Below are 24,156 nucleotides of genomic sequence, written 5' to 3'. Positions count from 1 at the left end.
GTACAAGTGTTTCATGGTCTGAAGGGCACTCAGGGAGTCATAACAGATGAGAAACTTAAGACTGGGAACACATCCCATCTGCTCCATTGCCCGCAAGATGGACTTAAATGGTTGACCATTCTTGTCGGACGAGTCTTCTTCACACAGCATGACACGTTGTTTTACCAAACAGGTATATTCAGACTGGTGCATCGGTGGGATGATTCCTCAATGCCCACGGCGATTTTGCCTGATTGCATAGCGATTCTGGACTGTACGGCCTCCGAGCGTAAACTTTTTGATGGCCCTTCATAAATGAATTACAGAATTAAAGGTAGTCACTAGTGACACGAAAACAAAGTAGCATTTCATAGGCGTACTGATATTTTAAAAAGATTTCCCTTCAAGCATATGAAAACAAGAATTTACCAAACCCATATGTACTCACTTATCAATGTCATACGTTACAGGGTACCATCTAAGTGGTCGCGTTATGGCAGCATCGAGGGCGAAGAATATCCGCAGGCAGTAGGCAATGAAAATGAAGAAATGGAAGAGGATGATTCCAACAACGGTTAGTATTACCTCACAATTATTATATTTGTTTCTGTTGCTGAATCTCACACTCACCAAATGTGCCCCGCTATTGGTTGCTGATACTATTATAATGGCAATGAAACATAGCTATGTGCTTCATATAGACATTTACGCCAAGTCGAGGCTTTTAGTTGTCTTACTCTGCAACATTTGTCCGTTACACAATGCTTTCAATTGCCACGCTAACTGTATGTATTGTGCCCCGGGCCCACATTACAGTCAATGTGAAACTTAAGTTTGTGTTTGTTGATCTTGTTGCAACGTACACTGCCGGAAAAAAAAACTCATACACCTGGAAAGACGAGGTCGATTTTGATCCGATGACGGCGAATGCCACCTGGGGGATAGTAGATGTACTTACACTACTGGCCATTAAAATTGCTACACCAAGAAGAAATGCAGATGATAAACGGGAATTCATTGGACAAATATATTATACTGCAACTGACATGTGATTACATTTTCATGCAATTTGGGTGCATAAATCCTGAGAAATCAGTACCCAGAACAACCACGTCTGGCCGTAATAACGGCCTTGATCCGCCTGGGCATTGAGTCAAACGGAGCTTGAATACCGTGTACAGGTATAGCTAGCTGCTCATGCAGCTTCAACACGATACCACAGTTCATCAAGAGTAGTGACAGGTGTATTGTGACGAACCAGTTGCTCGGCCACCATGGACCAGACGTTTTCAATTGGTGAGAGGTCTGGAGAATGTGCTGGCCAGGGCAGCAGTCGAACATTTTCTGTATCCAGAAAGGCCCGTACAGGACCTGCAACATGTGGTCGTGCATTATCCTGCTGAAATGTAGGGTTTCGCAGGGATCGAATCAAGGGTAGAATCACGTGTCGTGACGCATTTGAAATGTAACGTCCACTGTTCAAAGTGCCGTCAATGCGAACAAGAGGTGACCGAGACGTGTAACCAATGGCACCACATACCATCACTCCGGGTGATACGAGAGTATGGTCCGCAGCTCGTGGTCGTGCGGTAGCATTCTCACTTCGCACGCCCGGGTTCCCGAGTTCGATTCCCGGCGGAGTCAGGGATTTTCTCTGCCTCGTGATGACTGGGTGTTGTGCGATGTCCTTAGGTTAGTTAGGTTTAAGTAGTTCTAAGTTCTAGGGGACTGATGACCATAGCTGTTAAGTCCCATAGTGCTCAGAGCCATTTGAACCATTTGAACGAGAGTATGGCGATGACGAATGCACGCTTCCAATGTTCTTTCACCGCGATGTCGCCAAACACGGATGAGACCATCATGATGCTGTAAACAGAACCTGGATTCATCCGAAAAAATGACGCTTTGCTATTCGTGCACCCAGGTTCGTCGTTGAGTACACCATCGCAGGCGCTCCTGTCTGTGATGCAGCGTCATGGGTAACCTCAGCCATGCTCTCCGAGCTGATAGTCCATGCTGCTGCAAACGTCGTGCTGCGAACTGTTCGTGCAGATGGTTGTTGTCTTGCAAACGTCCCCATCTGTTGACTCAGGGATCGAGACGAGGCTGCACAATCCGTAACAGCCATGCGGATAAGATGCCTGTCATCTCGACTGCTAGTGATACGAGGCCGTTGAGATCGAGCACGGCAATCCGTATTACCCTCCTGAACCCACCGATTCCATATTCTGCTAACATTCATTGGATCTCGACCAACGCGAGCAGCAATGTTGCGATACGATAAACAGCAATCGCGATAGGCTACAATCCGACTTTTATCAAAGTCGGAAACGCGATGGTACACATTTCTCCTCCTTACACGAGGCATCACAACTACGTTTCACAAGGCAACGCCGGTCAACTGCTGTTTGTGTATGAGAAATCGGTTGGAAACTTTCCTCGAGTCAGCACGTTGTAGACGTCGCCACCGGCGCCAACCTTGTGTGAATGCTCTGAAAAGCTAATCATTTGCATATCACAGCATCTTCTTCCTGTTGGTTAAATTTCGCGTCTGTAGCACGTCATCTTCGTAGTGTAGCAATTTTAATGGCCAGTAGTGTATAATTGTTTAACGTCGCCCGCGAACATATAGCGTTGTGGCATAGCTACCATAACGCCACCAGTGTCTACACCGTAATACGGAATGCTCACAGCCTCAAGGTTCAGTGTAGCGCAAACGTGTGAAATAAACAAGCAACTATGCCAAGGAGTCGCACCTGTGCATACTACAGCCAACTGAGCGAGTTTCAAAGGGGTCAAATTGCCTTCTTGTGAGTGGCGGGATGGTCGTTTCGGATAATTGCGGTCATGTAAACATCCTCACACGCGCAGACGAGTTTCTGGACGTTGTAATGGTACTTGAATTACGTAACCATTACGGCAGGTCACCTGAACCTCTCGATACCAGCAATATTCTACTGTATTTCTGTAAAGTAGTTAACATATTTCTGATACAACATTCAGATTTTATTTCATTAATGTAGAGGTACTTTGATACATCGATACGTTGATATTGCAATGATATTATTCTTATGTGTATTCTTTCTTTTGTCACTATGATCTTTGACGTACTTGTAGCTCTTGATCTTTGGCCGCTTAAGCGATTAGTTTGTTAGAGAGTCGGACCTTGGAAAAGTCAAGTCTTGGACGTCATGCTGGACAGACGCGTATTGTAGTCAGCTTATAAAATGTGAATCTTAGCAGTGAGGAAGATGTTTTCAAGTATGTTTTGTGTGTTACGTGATACTGCAACAAAAGCAATAAAAAGGAAGTGCAACTTAAATTCGGAGTGCTGGTTATTTTTTACATCACCATTGTGCTAACTTTCAAATGTTTAATCTTCAAGAATGGTTTGTGAAACACATCTATAAAACTTTTGAATATCGCAGAATAAAACCTAGATCTCTTTGCATCCGAGCTTGGAATCATCACCACCTAGATTTTCGACGATTGAGCCATCATTTTACAACGAGACCAGCGTGGGATACTCGAAAAGATGAGTGCCTAGTTTATTTATTATTACATGAAATGACTTTATTAACTGTGCTCTAATGACACCTGCCACATGATATGACTGTTGTTGCCCGAAAATGCAGTATTTAGCAGCGTGAGCAACACCACAATCATTATTAAATTTTGACCTTTGTTGTGGTAGGGTTGTTAGAACGTGCACGCGGCACAGACGCCCACCAGCATCGTCGTATTGTAAAGGCAGCAGTGGCAGATCGTACGACTACCACAGCACAGATAAGAGAGCTTGAGAGCCCAGACGAGTCAACACGATCTGTGTCAAACCGGTATTTAGCAGTGTGACTATGGACAAGCACTCCTCTAGCCCTTCTTCCACTCACGACACAGCATAGACGTGCACGGGTCGACTTGGTGCCATCAGAGGATCACCTGGAAGATGGAATGTTGCGCCGTGGTCTTCGATGACGAAAGCTGATTCTGCCGACACGCAAGTGATGATCGTTTCCGCTTACAACGTAGACTTGGTGAGTGCTGTCTCGTGGAGCGCTTGCGTCCAAGGCACACTGGCCTTAAGGTCCAGGATGCGATAAACTACAATTCTCATTCGCCTTTGGTGTTTCTGGAGGGAACACTAACCAGCGCTCGGTGCATGCAGAATGTTGTTCGATCCGATCTTTTGCCGTTCTTGCTACAGGATGGTGATGTGTTGTTCCAATAGGACAGTGCTCGCCCACATACTGCCCTGAAACTGAAAGTGTGCTGCAGGACGTGCAGCAACTTCTCTGACCAGTGCGATCTTCGGACTTGTCTCCAATTGGGCACGTGTGGTATACGATGGGATGATAAGTGATTCGTACGACTTGTCAACCAGCAACTCTTACAGAAATATGTGAACATGTCGAGCAGGCGTGGCATAACGTATGGTGGGATAGTCTTCGCCGTCTGTACGATCAGTGGATGCCAGAGTCATCTCCTGAATTGACAGCCGTGCAGGCTATGTCACGTACTAAGATGGGTGTTTCAGCACGGGTCGATACCTGGTTCCTCAGAACCGCTTGTGCTATTGATCTGTAAATGTAATAATTTCATAACTCCATATGCACTGTTGCAACAAGAAATATTGAGTGAGCTGGAAACCTCTAAAACGCTGTACTAATTTTTTTCCTATAGTATATATCGTATGTCAAACGAAATTTGTGTCTCTTGGTGTATGGAAACTTTGTCTCACTGTTTCCAAGCACACTGATGTGTGATATGGCAGTTTAAACTCAAGGACGTAATTTATGATCGATATACACTCCTGGAAATTGAAATAAGAACACCGTGAATTCATTGTCCCAGGAAGGGGAAACTTTATTGACACATTCCTGGGGTCAGATACATCACATGATCACACTGACAGAACCACAGGCACATAGACACAGGCAACAGAGCATGCACAATGTCGGCAATAGTACAGTGTACATCCACCTTTCGCAGCAATGCAGGCTGCTATTCTCCCATGGAGACGATCGTAGAGATGCTGGATGTAGTCCTGTGGAACGGCTTGCCATGCCATTTCCACCTGGCGCCTCAGTTGGACCAGCGTTCGTGCTGGACGTGCAGACCGCGTGAGACGACGCTTCATCCAGTCCCAAACATGCTCAATGGGGGACAGATCCGGAGATCTTGCTGGCCAGGGTAGTTGACTTACACCTTCTAGAGCACGTTGGGTGGCACGGGATACATGCGGACGTGCATTGTCCTGTTGGAACAGCAAGTTCCCTTGCCGGTCTAGGAATGGTAGAACGATGGGTTCGATGACGGTTTGGATGTACCGTGCACTATTCAGTGTCCCCTCGACGATCACCAGTGGTGTACGGCCAGTGTAGGAGATCGCTCCCCACACCATGATGCCGGGTGTTGGTCCTGTGTGCCTCGGTCGTATGCAGTCCTGATTGTGGCGCTCACCTGCACGGCGCCAAACACGCATATGACCATCATTGGCACCAACGCAGAAGCGACTCTCATCGCTGAAGACGACACGTCTCCATTCGTCCCTCCATTCACGCCTGTCGCGACACCACTGGAGGCGGGCTGCACGATGTTGGGGCGTGAGCGGAAGACGGTCTAACGGTGTGCGGGACCATAGCCCAGCTTCATGGAGACAGTTGCGAATGGTCCTCGCCGATACCCCAGGAGCAACAGTGTCCCTAATTTGCTGGGAAGTGGCGGTGCGGTCCCCTACGGCACTGCGTAGGATCCTACGGTCTTGGCGTGCATACGTGCGTCGCTGCGGTCCGGTCCCAGGTCGACGGGCACGTGCACCTTCCGCCGACCACTGGCGACAACATCGATGTACTGTGGAGACCTCACGCCCCACGTGTTGAGCAATTCGGCGGTACGTCCACCCGGCCTCCCGCATGCCCACTATACGCCCTCGCTCAAAGTCCGTCAACTGCACATACGGTTCACGTTCACGCTGTCGCGGCATGCTACCAGTGTTAAAGACTGCGATGGAGCTCCGTATGCCACGGCAAACTGGCTGACACTGACGGCGGCGGTGCACAAATGCTGCGCAGCTAGCGCCATTCGACGGCCAACACCGCGGTTCCTGGTGTGTCCGCTGTGCCGTGCGTGTGATCATTGCTTGTACAGCCCTCTCGCAGTGTCCGGAGCAAGTATGGTGGGTCTGACACACCGGTGTCAATGTGTTCTTTTTTCCATTTCCAGGAGTGTATGTCACGGTAACAGAGTAACCACAAGACAAACGCAGGTAAACTGATAGCGGAAGAACGCAGCATGCTGTTTGTAGTATCTCGGTTTTTGAAAGAAATGTAGTGGATGCAAGTGTTCAAGATCTGTAAGAACTCACGCGCATCCACTGATAAAGTGTCATGACTACAGATGTCACCTGAAAGGTACTGTGTTGCTTCCCATACGTATGGGTATGATATTTATATCTTCAGAAAAAAATGTAAATGCTACAGGGAGAGATGGCCAATAGACAGTATGTACGAGAACGAAGAGGTAACGATAAGACTGGAAGACAGAAAGAGAAGTGTTTGGATTAAAAAGTGTGCAAGGCAAGAACGCAGTCTTTCTCATCCACTGTTGAACCTGAATATCGAAGAAGCATTGGTGGAAATAAAGAAACGTTCAGCGGTGGATTAAAATTTAAGACGAAAATGCATCAACGATAAGATTCGCTGATGACATTGCTGTGCTCTATAATAGCGGCGAAGAATTACAGAACCTGTTGAATGGAATAAACGATATAGCGACGGGTGGACGACGGTTCAATCCCGGGTCCGGCCGTCCTGATTTAGGTTTTCCGTGATTTCCCTAAATCGCTCCAGGCAAATGCCCGGATGGTTCCTTTGAAAGGGCACGGCCTACTTCCTTCCCTGTCCTTCCCTAATGCGATGAGGCCGATGACCTCGTAGTTTGGTCTCTTCCCCCAAAACAACCCAATATAGCGAGTACACGGAATGTGGACTGAGAGTAAACCAAAGGAAGAGGAAAGGAATGAGGAGTACCAGAAATGAGAAGAGCATCACACTTAGCATGCTAATTGTGTATTAGAAGAACTCAAGAAGTTTTGATACCATGCACAGCGTATAAAGGACGAAAGAAGGGGCATACAGGAAGCATACTAGTGCAGTCAATGAGACCATTCCTCTCCAAAAGAAATCTGATCATAATTTGAGAAAGAAATATCTGACAATGTATGTCAGCAGACAATGTGGTACGGAAATGAATCATGAACGGCAGGAAACCGGAAAAAGAAGAGAATCGATTTCCTTGAGCTGGGTCATACAAGGATGGCCAAATTAATTGTACTGATAGAAAATGAGGACGCTCTCCACAGAATCGCCGAGTGAAGGAAAATGCTGAAAACACTAACTAGGAGAAAGTATAGGATGAATGGACATGTTAAGACATGGAACCAGAGAGAGGTAAAGAGGACAAAAATTTGTTGAGGAGTACGGAGAGTAGATTGTACGACCGGCGTGCAATAAGTAATGCAATGGATTGTTTTTCTCGGCTATTTTTGGTTGAAAAAAGGCGGAATTTGTTGTGAGATATCATGGAACATTCAGTGGAACAACTTGTCCTATCTCCCGCATGCCGGACGGCTGCACACAGCTGTGACTCCTACAGTGTTGGAACGTGCGGACACTCTCACTAGAGGTGACCGACGGATCACAATCAAACACCTCGATGCTCAGCTGGACGACTCTGCTGGTAAGGCTGTCACTCTCGTCCACTGTTTGGGGTACTGAAAGGTGTGTGACCGCTGAGTTCCTCGCCGCCAGCCAGAAGACCATAAACAGCGACTAAGAAACATCTGCGCAGAATTGCTTTGCACGTTATGAGGCTGGTGGCGACAATTTTTTGTCGAACATCGTCAAAGGCGATGAAACATGGGTTCTTCACTTCGAACCGGAAACAAAACGGCAATCCACGGAGTGGCGTTACACCACCTCTCCTCTGAAGAAAAAGTTCAAAGCTCCACCCTCAGCCAGTTAAGTCATGGCGTCAGTCTTTTGGGATTCTAAAGGGGTTATTGTGTTTGGTGTCCTCTCATGGTGCAACAATCAACTCTGAAGCGTATTTGGTGCTACCTCAGGATATGGAAGGAACGACTTCTCCTTCCCCATGACAACGCAAAGCCGCACACCATTCTGCACATCCGAGTGGAACTCGCAAAAGTTCATTGTACTGTTCTTCCTCATCCAACCTACAGCTCGGACGTCGCACATTCCGACTTTCATCTGTTTGGCTCGATGAAGGGTGCACTCCGTGGGAAGCAGTACGTGGATGATGGGCAGTTGGTTTCGACGTCGACCAGTAGAGTTTTTTGTGAACATTCTTGGAACATTTAGCTATACATTAAGCCTACTCAATGTAGCCTCCATCAGCTATGACACATCTGGCCCAACGTTCTTTCCATGATGTAAATGCACTTTGGTAAAATTCTGGGAATTGAATGTTGCACCATCGCTTGACACAGGAAATAAGGTCTTTCTCACTATCAAATGTTTTACCGCGCAGGTGGTCCTTCAGGTGGAGCCAAGTCCGGACTAGAGGGAGGATGAGGAACAATTTTCCAACTCATTTTCCTGATTTTCTCCATCGTCATAAGGGCTGTATGGGGTTTGGTATTGTCATGGTGTAGTCTGATGAGCTGAACCTGAAGCTGCGGTCTGTGGGTCTTGATGGCACGTCGCAGCTTGTCCAATGACAAACAGTAACGGTCCCGGTTAATTGTGGAGCCAGGTTCCAAAAAGTCAATGAAAATGACATCCCACTTATTCCAGAAGAAGGAGGCCATCATCTTTCGGCCTGCTGTTCGTAAAAGTCTTGGTTTCTTTTTCCGAGGGGAACCCGGATGACGCCACTCCATGGATTGGGTTTTGGTCTCAGGTTCGGACAAAAACAACCATGTTTCATCCTGGGTAATGACGCTGTCAAAACACTGTTTCCACTCTTCAGTAAAGGTCTTCATGAGACCCTCGCACACATTCTTCCTCATCGTTTTCATTTCTCTGGTTAATAATATAGGCACCCAACGTGCACTGATTTCTCTGTACCCTACTGACTGTACCAGTGATACCACACTACCCAATGACGAACGAGTCACTTAAACAGGCTATCGTGTCATCACACATCTGTCATTTTGGATGATTTGATCACTGGTCTCCTTATTCACATCACACATCACACACACGATGGTCTACCGCATCGTGGATTGCCCAGTAGAGAGAAATCACCTTCTTTAAACCTGTGCAACCGCCGCTGGATACTGCTGCGATCCACTGTGTCTCTCCCCCCCCCCTCTCCCCCCAATAAACAGGGAGCAACTTCCTGTGAATCGATGTGGCAGAGTCATCGCCAGTCTTGAAGAGGAACTTCACATCTACTTCACGGTCCATTATGGCTCACCTGTAAATAAAAGAAAACACTTTTATATACCAACTTGTTGCTAAATGTTCCAAGTATGTTCACAAAAAATTTCATTCTCTTCCTGCAAAAAATAAAACAATTAGAGACAACTGTACAAAACTTTTTGAAAGCCCTTTATACTATGCATGCATAAAGGCCCTCCCAGTAAGGTGGCGTGAGGCCATCGCATTGAATGGGGATTAAACTGAAAAATAGGGTTTTGCAACCAAAAGATTGGGAAATCTTGAATAAAACCTACCTGCATTCAATAAAAAAGTAGATGTTGTTTATTAAACGTCACTCATATAAAGAGTGGGCAAAATGAAACTATTCAGAAAATATTTTGTGCTGCTTAAGATAGGCAACCCAAATTATAGTGTCTGCAGTCAGGATGGATAATGCAAGCTCAGTTGCCTGTTTTAAGGGGCATGAAATATTTTCCGGGCCAGTTTCATTTCGCGCACCCAGTATAACAACTGAGCACGTCTTGTGCAGGTGGTGCTATGAAGAGATTGGATGAAGTTGTGGCGGAATGGACTGAGCCAGTCAGAAGACTGATGAAAAAGAAATGTGTAAAGTAACTGATAGCGTTCTTCCTTAGTGTCGCTTTAATCCTGAGTGTTTTATTTTTATTTTAGACTATGTGTGACTAAATCTCGCTGTCGTGTTATTTTTTGCCGGGGCAGGTGAGTGGCTGGAAGGCCCCGTCTACTCATCGGCGCTGGGCCCGCACTACGCCGTGGACAGGCGCGCCCTCTACATCCCGGATTACTCGTACCAGGCGCTCAACCCGTTCACCGCTTACCAGGTGCAGCCGGACAAGCGCGACAGTCGCTGGAATGGCTACTCCAAGGACAAGCGCTTCATGGTCTCCAGGAAGAGGGATGTGAGTACAGCGCGGCACCCACATTGAAACCACACATCAAACTGCATGCGCTAAACAATGTAACAGGCGCATGTCTTTGGTTAGAGTTAAAGTGCCTCTAACCATCGACGGACAAGGTTCACCCTGTTGCATATCTTTATTGCCCTTCCAATATATTTCACGTATATAGTGTTCCACAGCTCGCAGCAATTTAAAAAAATGCATTTTAGAATAATAACAATAATTTTGTAAATTGAAGGTGGGAGGGTGAGAAAGAAAAGGGAAGGAATCGATAATGTCAGCTGCATCGGGACTTTACGTGGAATCAGTGGCGACGAGTGAAAATTTGTGTCGGATCGCGATTCAAACCCGGGATCTTCGGATATGTCCGAAAGAACAGATACCTCGCATTCATATACTTGATTCGCCTCAATGGACGAAGAAACCAGAATCTTCACTGCGGATGTTCATAGACGTTCGACCTTCAGCGGGAATCTAAAATTAGCGAGCATAGCGGACATGGTCGGGGGCTGAAGATAGGCAGTGGTGGGTGGGAATGAGGATCAGCCGGGGAGCGTGCCGAGATGCTCCGCCCATTTGCGGTAAACACTGTGTTTGGGTGGCGTAGTGGTTAAGCAACTGCCTAGTAAGCGGGAGATGCCGGATTGGTACCCCAGTCCGGCCCAAGCTGTCATTCGTCGCTGCTGATACAGCATAAAGTCCCGACGCAGCGGATATCATTGATTTCTTCCCTTTCCTTTATCGCCCCCTCCACCTTCAGTTTACAAAATAGGTATCACAGTTGTGGATTCTGCGTGGTGCCTGTTCTTCCGGACATGTCCAAAATAACAAGACACCACCTTTTTACGAGGGGCATTTGAAAAATCCGTGCAAAAATAAAAACTTCTTACATATTTGGGGTAAACCTATTTTATTTTTCCATATAGTCTCCTTTTAGACTTATACACTTCGTCCAACGCTGTTCTAATTTGTCGACACCTTCCGAATAATAGGAATTGTCCAAGTCTGCAAAATAGCTACTAGTTGCTGCAATCACCTCCTCGTTTGAATAAAATCTTTGTCCCGCCAGCCATTTCTTCAAATTGGGGAACAAACAGTAGTCCGAGGGAGCCACGTCTATAGGCGCTTCAGTCTGGAACAGCGTGACCGCTGCGGTCACAGGTTCGAATCCTGCCTCGTGCATGGATGTGCGTGATGTCCTTAGGTTAGTTAGGTTTAATTAGTTCTAAGTTCTAGGCGACTGATGACCACAGATGTTAAGACCCATAGTGCTCAGAGCCATTTTGAGCCACGTCTAGAAAATAGGGGGGATGTGAAACGAATTGGAATCCTATTTCCATTAATTTTGCGATCACAACTGCTCAGGTGTGTGCTGGTGCATTGTCATGATAGAAAAGGACTTTTTTGCGGTCCAATCGCCGGCGTTTTTCTTGCAGCTCGGTTTTCAAACAGTCCAATAACGATTAATAATATCCACCTGTAATAGTTTCACCCTTTTCCAGATAATCGATGAGGATTATCCCTTGCGAATCACAAAAGACAGTCGCCATAACCTTTCCGGCCGAAGGAATGGTCTTCGCTTTTTTTTTTTTGTGCCGATTCTCCCTTGGTAACTCATTGTTTAGATTGTAGTTTGGTCTCAGGAGTATAGTAATGTATCCATGTTTCATCCATAGTGACGAAACGACGCTTAAAGTCCTGCGGATTCTTCCTGAACAGCTGCAAACCATCCTTGCAACACTTCACATGATTCCATTTTTGGTCAAGCGTGAGCAATCGCGGAACCCATCTTACGGATAGCTTTCTCATGTCCAAATGTTTATGCAAAAATTATGTACCCATTCATTCGAGATGCCCACAGCACTATCAATCTCACGCACCTTAACTGATCTGTCATCCATCACCATATCATGGATTTTATCAATGATTTCTGCAGTCGTAACCTCCACAGGGCGCCCAGAACGTTCAGCATCACTTGTGTCCATATGGCCAATCCGAGAATTTTGAAACCACTTATAAACTGTTGCAACCGAAGGTGCAGAGCCACCGTAGTGTTTATCAAGCTTCTCTTTAGTCTCATGAGGCGTTTTGCCTTTCATAAAGTAATTTTTAATTACCACACGAAATTATTTTTCGTCCATTTTTTTGGCAATCACTCGACTTCCTTGATTCATACGAATGCCAAACACAAAGATATAGACCAATATGGCTCAAACTTGGTGTGCGTTCTTTCCAAAGATGCTACTAACTAAACATGACCTCGATACTCGCCGGTTTTGCCATCTCTTGAACTTTGCACGGACTTTTCAAACGTCCCTCGTATATAAATAATAACAATAATGAAATAATTCTGTATTAACCAACGATTTCGATTATCTGATCATCTCTGGATGTTATAAAATAATTTAGAACAGACTATTCCTACATCTGTATCGACGTCTATATTCCAACAGCCACATTACGGTGTGAGACGGAGAGTACGCTCTGTACCAGTGTCACTTCCCCCACCTTTCCTGTTCCATTCACGAATGGTGCTGGGGAATAATGTTTACTAATCCTCGTTGTGGACTCCAGTCTCTCTGATTTTAGCCTCCATTATCTTTTCGCAAGCTATACGAGCTTCATTTGAAACGTTATGCGCGCTGTAAGACAGAACCGAAGAAAGTATTTTCACAGGCATTCCATACCATCTCCATTCTTGCTTACGACAGCTTCCCAAGTTTTTCTAACTTCTGTATTCCGTATAGGGCGCCTTCATTGTTGAGCTGTCTGATTACTTGGGTCATCTCACTGGAGGCTTCAGCAGTTGTGTCAAAACCTTTTCCATAGACTTGCTCCTTCTATTTGGGGAACAAATCAAAGTGTGGTGGGCTCATATCAGGATTGTATGGTGGGAGGGGAAATATGGATGGGAAATATTTTCCATCCGTATTTGTCGATCGTTTCTCTCTCTTGTAGGGCAATACGCGGTTTTGCATAGTGTGCAAAATGAGGACATCACCTGCAAGCAGGCCTTCTTTGACGAATTTTCGGGCAAAAACATTTTGCAGAAGCAGTTCGTAGTACGCGCCTGTTACAGACATCCCCTGGGCACTCTGTTTATCAAGCATTCATGTCATACGCAAAGATCATCATCATTTTCACCTTCGATTGTTGGCGGTGGAACTTTTCCTGGCGTGGAGAGTCGGAACTTCCCCATGTGACGACTGACACTTCAGTTTTGGCTCAAAATATAGTAGCCAGGCTTCGCGAAGTGCAACAATCCTTTTCACAAACTGTTCTCCTTCTCTTCGATAACGTTCAAACAACTCTTCTGCGATTCTTTTGTGAACTGCTTTCTGCTTTTGACTCAAATTATGTGAAACCCATTTGGCAGCAACTTTTTTCATCGTTAACTTTTCAGTTCTGATTCTGTAAACTGAAGTGAAAGGCATTCTGGTCTCATACGCAATTTGCTCACATGTTTTTCGTCGGTCCTCTCTCAAAATGTCATTAACAGTAACCTGAGAGGTGTAGACCGTTGCAGTTGATGGCCTTCCACTTCTTGGGTTGCCCTCAGTGCTCACCCGACCTTCACGGAAACAAGCAGACCACCATCATACTGTGCTAAGGTCCACTATACATCTCTCTCAAAGCGTTGTAAATTTCAGTTGGGTTCTTTCCACGTAGGGATTCGATTTTGATGTAGGAACGCTGGTTACTACGTGTAATCCAACCTCACTCAATTTCAGCTTCCATTTTAAAACTGAATTACTCACGACACAGCGACGCGAACCATCAAATACATATACGACCGCCAGGCCTAAGGCCAAGCTCACAATTGACATGAATTTCAAGCTGACCATAACGGTAGCACAGTGTAAAGAACTTCTGAAGTAACCCTCGTACGTACATGGAAGCGACATAACGCTCGACTCTCACAGGAACTTACGCTCTAGAATATCAACAGTACACAAAACCGTGATTCACAACCACTCTCTTGTAGCATCTGCCACTGGAGTTGAATGAGCATATCCATGACAATTTCTTGCTTACTAGATGAAGCTGTGATAAAACGCGCTGCTGTTCTTTCGATATTCGCTATTTCCTGAATCAGTCCCATCTGGTGTGGATCCTAAACTGATGAGCAATATTCAAACATGGCTCGAATGAGGTTTTTGTAAGCTGCCTCCTTCGTGAATGGACTATATCTCCTGCGGATGCTTCCAATGGATCTCACAAGTAACCCCCTGAATGCGAGGTCGTAAGTTCAGTCTTCAGTAAGGCTGATTTGAAAGTGTTGTGTTAACAGTTATGACAGGAAAAAATATTAGCTGCTAATGACTGGCCATCGCGACTGTGACAGAAAATGAGCGTCCGGGAGGTGCAGAGATCAATCTTATATGGGTTGTATGTGTTACGCTTCGCGAAATGTACATCGTCGACATTCCAGAAATGTTGAAGACAAACCATTAACTTGCACCGTGAACACCGAATGAAAAATGGCGCTACACAGTGATTCCAAATCTACATCTACATCTATACTCCGCAAGCCACCTGACGGTGTGTGGCGGAGGGTACCTTGAGTACCTCTATCGGTTCTCCTTTCTATTCCAGTCTCGTATTGTTCGTGGAAAGAAAGATTGTCGGTATGCCTTTGTGTGGACTCTAAGCTCTCTGATTTTGTCCTAATGGTCTCTTCGCGACATATACGTAGGAGGGAGCAATATACTGCTTGACTCCTCGGTGAAGGTATGTTCTCGAAACTTCAACAAAAGCCCGTACCGAGCTACTGAGCGTCTCTCTTGCAGAGTCTTCCACTGGAGTTTATCTATCATCTCCGTAACGCTTTCGAGATTACTAAATGATCCTGTAACGAAGCGTGCAGCTCTCCGTTGGATCTTCTCTATCTCCTCTCTCAACCCTATCTGGTACGGATCCCACACCGGTGAGCAGTAGTCAAGCAGTGGGCGAACAAGTGTACTGTAACCTACTTCCTTTGTTTTCGAATTGCATTTCCTTAGGATTCTTCCAATGAATCTCAGTCTGGCATCTGCTTTACCAACAATTAATTTTATATGGTTATTCCATTTTAGATCACTCGTAATGCCTACTCCCAGATAATTTATGAATTAACTGCTTCCAGTTGCTGACCTGCTATATTGTAGCTAAATGATAAAGGATCTTTCTTTCTACGTATTCGCAGCACATTGCACTTGTCTACATTGAGATTCAATTGCCATTCCCTGCACCATTCGTCAATTCGTTGCAGATCCTCCTGCATTTCAGTACACTTTTCCATTGTTACAACCTCTCGATATACTACAGCATCATCCGAAAATAGCCTCAGTGAACTTCCGATGTTATCCACGAGGTCATTTATCTACACTCCTGGAAATGGAAAAAAGAACACATTGACACCGGTGTGTCAGACCCACCATACTTGCTCCGGACACTGCGAGAGGGCTGTACAAGCAATGATCACACGCACGGCACAGCGGACACACCAGGAACCGCGGTGTTGGCCGTCGAACGGCGCTAGCTGCGCAGCATTTGTGCACCGCCGCCGTCAGTGTCAGCCAGTTTGCCGTGGCATACGGAGCTCCATCGCAGTCTTTAACACTGGTAGCATGCCGCGACAGCGTGGACGTGAACCGTATGTGCAGTTGACAGACTTTGAGCGAGGGCGTATAGTGGGCATGCGGGAGGCCGGGTGGACGTACCGCCGAATTGCTCAACACGTGGGGCGTGAGGTCTCCACAGTACATCGATGTTGTCGCCAGTGGTCGGCGGAAGGTGCACGTGCCCGTCGACCTGGGACTGGACCGCAGCGACGCACGGATGCACGCCAAGACCGTAGGATCCTACGCAGTGCCGTAGGGGACCGCACCGCCACTTCCCAGCAAATTAGGGACACTGTTGCTCCTGGGGTATCGGCGAGGACCATTCGCAACCGTCTCCATGAAGCTGGGCTATGGTCCCGCACACCGTTAGGCCGTCTTCCGCTCACGTCCCAACATCGTGCAGCCCGCCTCCAGTGGTGTCGCGACAGGCGTGAATGGAGGGACGAATGGAGACGCGTCGTCTTCAGCGATGAGAGTCGCTTCTGCCTTGGTGCCAATGATGGTCGTATGCGTGTTTGGCGCCGTGCAGGTGAGCGCCACAATCAGGACTGCATACGACCAAGGCACACAGGGCCAACACCCGGCATCATGGTGTGGGGAGCGATCTCCTACACTGGCCGTACACCACTGGTGATCGTCGAGGGGACACTGAATAGTGCACGGTACATCCAAACCGTCATCGAACCCATCGTTCTACCATTCCTAGACCGGCAAGGGAACTTGCTGTTCCAACAGGACAATGCACGTCCGCATGTATCCCGTGCCACCCAACGTGCTCTAGAAGGTGTAAGTCAACTACCCTGGCTAGCAAGATCTCCGGGTCTGTCCCCCATTGAGCATGTTTGGGACTGGATGAAGCGTCGTCTCACGCGGTCTGCACGTCCAGCACGAACGCTGGTCCAACTGAGGCGCCAGGTGGAAATGGCATGGCAAGCCGTTCCACAGGACTACATCCAGCATCTCTACGATCGTCTCCATGGGAGAATAGCAGCCTGCATTGCTGCGAAAGGTGGATATACACTGTACTAGTGCCGACATTGTGCATGCTCTGTTGCCTGTGTCTATGTGCCTGTGGTTCTGTCAGTGTGATCATGTGATGTATCTGACCCCAGGAATGTGTCAATAAAGTTTCCCCTTCCTGGGACAATGAATTCACGGTGTTCTTATTTCAATTTCCAGGAGTGTATATTGCGAACAGCAACGGTCCTACGACACTCCCCTGCCTGATACCTGAAATCACTCTTACTTCGGAAGATTCTCTCCATTGAGAATGACATGCTGCGTTCTGTTATCTAGGAACTCTTCAATCCAATCACACAATTGGTCTGATGGTCCATATGCTCTTACTTTGTTCATTAAACGACTGTGGGGAACAGTATCAAACGCCTTGCGGCAGTCAAGAAACACGGCATCTACCTGGCAACCTGTGTCTATGGCCCTCTGAGTCTCGTGGATTACATAGATTCGCACCATCAAGAAGTCCTAACGTAACCTAACCTAACCTAACCTAACCTCCTTGATAGCTACAAACGGTACAGGACGTTCAGCTAGCAGCTAGGTATCCGCTCTTAAAGAATGCGTATACAATCATATTGGTATAACGAGGTGATGAGATCTGGTGGAGTGTAATGGCATGCAAGCGATTGCGAAACAGTTTGTCGTGGAGCTTATCGTGAAACTGGCTATACTGTAGCAGTAGGTAATATGTTTCATAAGTACGGAAAAAAAAGTCTAGAGGCGGAATATGTCCAGTGGTTCCAGGTGGTTTGAGCTGCAACGTCACACACTTTTTAGGAGGGATAGTGGGCTGTAAAGGGGTGTGACTTTTATATGGAGACCAGGAATCAAGCAAAAGCGAATTATGTTGACCAGTTGCTGGCCATAAGCAGTGCTCATACCATAGTCGTAGTTCACTTACGATCATCTTCGCACTCTTGTTCGCTGTGACGTAAATATTCTCTACTGCCCTCGGAAGATCAGGCGCACGAGAAACAGTCGCAGGGGGCAGAGCACTTCTCACTTCCCGCAGCACAGTAAATAACTTTCCAGACGATCTACCATCCAGATTAACAGTCGGCATAATTGTATACGAATGCATTAAGGCATTGATGTTAGTTGATCTTGATGAAACTCTTTTGGTGCCTCTAATTTCCATTGTTCTTTTCATATGCATTTCCTCTTCAAATTCCGATTGGTCTGAGTTGAAAACAAATTCATTACTGAACGACGGGATAAGTTTATCTCATCTACAAATTTTCGGGCCGATTCCGCAGTTTGCTGAGCATCGTCAGGTTAACGCTTTGTTTAAAATTTTGTTATCTTACGTCCTGCAGTTATGTAGTATTGTTTGGAGTGTAACCATGCACTGCTTCCTTTGAAATCCCTGTAATCAATGTCGCGGAATTTGATGTGCATAACGTAATAGGTCACTATCATGCACATCCTTATATGGGTTGTGTGTATTACGCTTCACAAAATGGACATCGTCGACATTATTCGAGCGTTCTTGAAACGCGCAAACAGCAGTTTTCGTAACAAGTGCGCCTTGTCCTCCCTTGAATATCAGTAGCTTTTCTTATACTCTACACTTGTCATATTACTGAGGACTTCTTCCAAATCTCTTCGTAATTGTTTTTAATGGTGCTGCAGATGATCTTCCATGCGCCTAGTTATGTTTAGTACCCGCTCCATCGATAGCGATTGTCCTTTACTACATTTCACTGGAGACGGGATTTGTGGCTCCCTGTCCGACGAGGATGATGAACGACGTGGCTCGACACTTGTTTCAGAATCACTTTCACTTATTAAGCAAGTATCGTCATTATTGTACGTCTCAGGTACATTGTTCACGCAGTCGAGCGTATACGACTCCATACATTTCACTGACTCATCTTGCAGAAACGCTAGTATTCATCTGCCACTTCTTTCCTACACTCTGCGAAATTCCTCGAGTTCCTTTCTAACGAAATGTCAATTTCGGCAACTACTGGAGATATAATGCAATGATTTCCTTGTTTATCGTTACCACTGCTCTGTTTTGTGTCAACACCACCAACACAGTAGCACTGTTGAGAGTTACTGGTCGAGTGAACAGTTCAGCTACACTCGGTAGCCCCATGCTGTGCTCACCATGGGATTCCTCCAGTCCGGCCCCATGTTGCCATTAGCAGTCCCTATTGTGGTTGCATGGCAGACAATGTGTGGTGCGTCGAATGTCGAAAGCATCATCGCCGTTTGCGACCCCACACGCAAGGGGTCCCTTGTCAGTCTGGTATCTGCCTTATCCTCAATTAATTGTAAGTGGACGTTCCACTTTAAAACGCCCAGTAGGCTTACTGGCAGCTATTTTATGTATGCGACTGCTTAGAATGATTAGTTTGCAATATTGTAATCAAACATAATGTGTCTTTCTGTCTGTTTATGCGCGATACGTTAAATTTCTTTATGTTCAGGATGAACTACTAAATCCTGCACAGGCGATCCTCGACGGGCTTCCCTGGAATTCTCTACAATATTATAGCGTTGCGACTTACCTGTATACGACATCATCATCCGCGAGAAGCCTCACAGAAGTTGCAAAGACTATCCACAAGGTCATTTACATGTAAACTGCGAGAAGCAACAGATCTTACTCCCTTGGAGTATGCCCAAGTTGCTTTCGCGTCTGAATATTTCTGTTCGTTAGGAATGACGTGGCAGCATTCTTCGTGCAGCCTCAACTAAAATAAAGAGTTTTCCTGTAACACTGAGGTCAATGTTAAAAAGCATAACACAGGGTTATTCAAACAGACGGATTTGCATTTCTCGACATATAAATGAGACATGAACAGTCTACATGTGGTGTCACCGCCAGACACCAGACTTGCTAGGTGGTAGCCTTTAAATCGGCCGCGGTCCGTTAGTATACGTCGGACCCGCGTGTCGCCACTGTCAGTGATTGCAGACCGAGCGCCACCACACGGCAGGTCTAGAGAGACGTACTAGCACTCGCCCCAGTTGTACAGCCGACTTTGCTAGCGAAGCTACACTGACCAATACGCTCTCATTTGCCGAGACGGTAGTTAGCTTAGCCTTCAGCTACGTCAATTGCTACGACCTAGCAAGGCGCCGTATGCAATTGATATTTATTATGTGAAACATGTATCATCAAGAGCGATGTTCTCCAATTGTGGATTAAAGTTAAGTATTCCAAGAACTACGTTCTTTCCTTTATAGGATAATTACTTTACCTTGTTCCAGACCTCACGCCAATCTGCGTGAGCTTAACGCGTGCCTTTCGGCTACCTCCGAGTGGCTTGGCTGTCTTGCCACGCTACTACACTACATACCGAAGGGAAGACGAAGATCCATAGTTTTGGTTTGTTAACACACTGGTTGCGCAAACGGTCGGTAGGGCGGTGATAGTTGCGGCCGCTAGGGCGAGGAAAACGGCGACGCTGCTACAGGAATGGTCATATTTGGTCTACAAAATCCGCTTACGTTACAGCTTGAGACAGACTAGGTGAAGGTAAACGTGTTCTGTGCCTTATCACGGACAAAAATTTATGGATCATTCTTTTTTGCGGAAAGCACGGTAAGTGAAATAACGGACATGCTGGAACAATGGCTTATTCCTCAACCGAAGATTCACAAGATTTCATTTTCTAACAGGGTGGAGCTCCGCCCCACTGGCGCTTTTTTAAATCAATCCCTTCCTCGGTGAGGGTAGGTCGCATGGGAAATCAAGGCCTAGCCCTACACTTCTTGCCACCGAAACCTCCTGATCTCACCTCCTGTGACCTTTTCTTATACGGCTATGTTAAGGAGACTGTTACGTCCCACCTCTACCTACAGTTATGGCCGACGTGTGGAACCAAATTACTGCTGTGGCGAGCTCCGTAGAACAAGGCATGCTTCTTCACTTGTGGGACGAGTTTAACGTGCAGGAAGTGGGGTGGGGGGAACATTGAATATTTATAACCTGTGTTTAAAAAATCTGTGTAATTCCTTCTTTCATTGGTATGTAGACTGTTCATGCACAATTTAAACTTTATGAAATATAAATCAATTAAATTGGGTCCATCTTTTTGAATAACCCTGCATAGAAAGCAGTAAAGTGCAATTAATCAATCTTCGTAAACTATGATAATCATTTTGGTTTGCAGCTCCTTGTATTGGCCGTGTTTGCAGTTAAAATTGTTGGATGTGAGGTCCGCCAGTTGTGCAAAACACCGTTTTTTCTCAGTACCCAAACATGTTTCGGCACCACTGTGCCATCATCAGTGGGTTTTCGTTTTTTTTATTTATTCTGCAGTGTGATCATTTTTGTTAAATGATTATAAAATTGTGTGCATGTTTTGTTCAAACAACAGATCGTTTCTTTTTGTGAATACCTTTACATTTGGTGTGCATGAATTTTCTGGATCACTTGTGTGTTAATTACTACAGGTAGCTTGTCATCTGCAACCAAACGATGTTGATGAGAATTTTTTTTTTTTTTTTGCTGGGAGTTAACCTCTCTTCTGGCATGTAATCCAGTTTTTCGAGATGTTTACATTCTAGGAGATAGGTTAACTCCCAGCAAAAAAAAGCCGCGGCTGCATTCACAAACACCTGCCCCACTACTGCCACCTCGGACCTAGTGACCTGCCACCCACGCAACGCCACGATGTGCTACTAGCCATACCCCAGTGCCGCCTACGCCGCCCACGCAGTGCTACAATCAGCACCCCCACTACTCCACTCATAAGCACACAATGGGCTAGGGAATGGGAACCCATGGACTTGGAAACATTCCCACAACAAAGGCCCTCATAGACCCAGCTGTACCATCTCAGCCATCAGCCTTCGAAACACTGCCACCTATCCACCTCCGCAGAACTCTGTCAGGCCATTGGCGCTGGCTGTTCCAGAAGTGATCGTGCATCCCTTGGTGAAGAGCTTCACTACGCCACCTACCTCCCTCGCTGGCATCGGCATAAACCTGGCAGTTATTGGCCCTATGCGCCAATTAAAGGGGTCATGCTTTTAGTATCCCAGCTGCAGGCAATGTCGTTCGCAGTGGTGAGGCAGAGGTGATGCCAGTTGCCAGCAGGAAAGTCACCGCTGCCGGCCGCAAGAGGGGGGACCAGTGTGTAACATGGACTGAGCCGATAACGCGGATATAGGCCACCCCGCGGATGCATCCCCAATTAGCCCACTTTTTGCTCGTTACGAAAGAGGAGGAGCAGCTCGTCCGGTGGCTGCGACAACCATCCCCTCCCCGTCCCCCCTCCCCCAAGTGAGCGACACAAGGACCAGACGAGATCACCTATGACCCCTTCACCAAGACTGAGCGCTACGCTACTGTTTACGACCAGCAGATGCAGACTCCACAGCCTCCAGGCAGGCATAACCAGCAGATACGGCAGGAAGAAGAACAGCTAGCACAACTACAGTCGTGCTCATAAATTAAGGATAATTGCAGAATGTGGTGCCACACAACGTGGCACTACACAAAACTGGCCCTAATAGCATAGGCACATAGGGAACACATACGACACAGATCTGTAATTCCACGGTATTGGTGATAAGTTGAGAAAACCGTCCCGAAACACATGTGCTACAAAACGCCACTGTTTCCTGCCCATGTACCCCGACATCAATAAGGGATATGATCACCATGCACATGTACACAGGCCGCACAACGGGTTGGCATACACTGGATCAGGTAGTCGAGCAGCTGCTGGGGTATAGCCTCCTTATTCTTGGACCAGTGCCTGTCGGAGCTCCTGAAGTGTCCTATGGGTTCGAAGACGTGCAGCGATACGTCGACCGAGAACATCCCAGACATGTTCGATGGGGCTTAGGTCTGGAGAACAGGCAGGCCACTTCATTCGCCTGATATCTTCTGTTTGAAGGTACTCCTCCACGATGGTAGCTCGGTGGGGCCGTGCGTTATCGTCCATCAGGAGGAAGGTGGGACCTACTGCACACCTGAAAAGGCGCAACTGGTGCAAAATGACATCCCGATACACCTGACCCGTTACAGTTCCTCTGTCAAAGGCATGCAGGGGTGTATGTGCACCAATCATAACCCCACCACACACCATCAAACCACGACCTCCATACACGTCCCTTTCAAGGGCATTAAGGGGTTGGTATCTGGTTCAGGCCTGAGAATCATTGTTCATAACCTGGGACCACTGTTCCAATGACCATATACTGTGTTCTTGACAACAGGCTTTACGGGCTCTCCTGTGATGAGGGGTTAGTGGAACGCACCTTGCACGTCTCTGGGCGAATAAACCATGTCTGTTCATTCGTCTGTGGACTGTGTGTCTGGAGACAACTGTTCCAATTTTCAACACACAGTCACCATTAGTACGGCTGAAAACGTCTGCAGACTTAATCGCTGCACCGTACTCTGACATGCACCAATACACCTCTGCGTATGTGGACTACTGCCAGCGCCACCGTACGACGACCGCAGGTCAAATGCACCGCATGGTCATACCCCGAGGTGATTTAAACCCTCAACCCGCCCACCAGAGCGTTGTTTCTCCATGTATCAGCATTATTGTTAATTTATGAGCATGAGTGTAGTAGCCGACTTTCAACGCAGACCACTCTAGGATCGACCATTGCTCAGGACACCACAAGAAATAAAAAAGGTCACCATTGACAGGAAGAACAACTCACCTGGACAGGATTTTTTTGGGATAATGTAACTGAAATACATGCCCAGTAAACCTGTCGTATAAGTGACTAGAATCATTAATAGTTGTCTTTCACTCATCTACGTCACTCAGGTGTAGAAAGTAGCGAAAGTCGCTCCTGTTCCGAAATCTCTGAAAGACAATTCATTAACCGATAATATTATTACCGTCCGATCAGTTTACTGCCGACGCTGGCGAAGATATTGGAACGGTCCCCCTTCAACAGGATAACGGATCGATTGGAACAACGTAACTTTATCTGATCGGAACAATTTGGTTTTCAGGCAAGACTGTCGAGGGAGCTCCAATTTCTCCGGAAATGTAATCTGTGTGGACGAACTTCAACAACTTTTATTCGACGATAGGAGCCTTTACTGATTTAGAAAATAATTATGATGAAGTTGGCGTCATAAATTCTTAGAGAAGCTGCTGCTGAATACTGCAATAGAGGACTCTTTACCTTAAACTTTTGGATAGCTACTTGCATGACAGGCAACTTTTCGTCCAGATGCAGGGCAAACAATTTGCAATGAAAAGTCCCACTGCTGCAATCCCTCAGGGCTCCGTCTTGTCC

The 24,156-nt window shown here is 46.5% G+C and overlaps 1 protein-coding gene across 2 annotated transcripts in view; it reads left to right on the top strand.

Annotated features, from left to right (window-relative positions):
• Positions 1-24,156, top strand: part of LOC124777312 — a 259,203-nt gene that overhangs the window by 205,742 nt on the left and 29,305 nt on the right. For both annotated transcript variants that reach the window (XM_047252668.1, XM_047252666.1), the window contains exons 6-7: positions 450-553; positions 10,104-10,303. In XM_047252668.1, coding sequence (XP_047108624.1) covers positions 450-553; positions 10,104-10,303 — 304 coding nt within the window. The remainder of the gene's footprint in view (positions 1-449; positions 554-10,103; positions 10,304-24,156) is intronic.

The sequence above is a fragment of the Schistocerca piceifrons genome, chromosome 2, assembly GCF_021461385.2.
Source record: "Schistocerca piceifrons isolate TAMUIC-IGC-003096 chromosome 2, iqSchPice1.1, whole genome shotgun sequence".
NCBI lineage: Eukaryota > Metazoa > Arthropoda > Insecta > Orthoptera > Acrididae > Schistocerca > Schistocerca piceifrons.
Note: the sequence above shows the minus strand (reverse complement) of the source record. Positions and strands in the feature narration are given on the sequence as shown.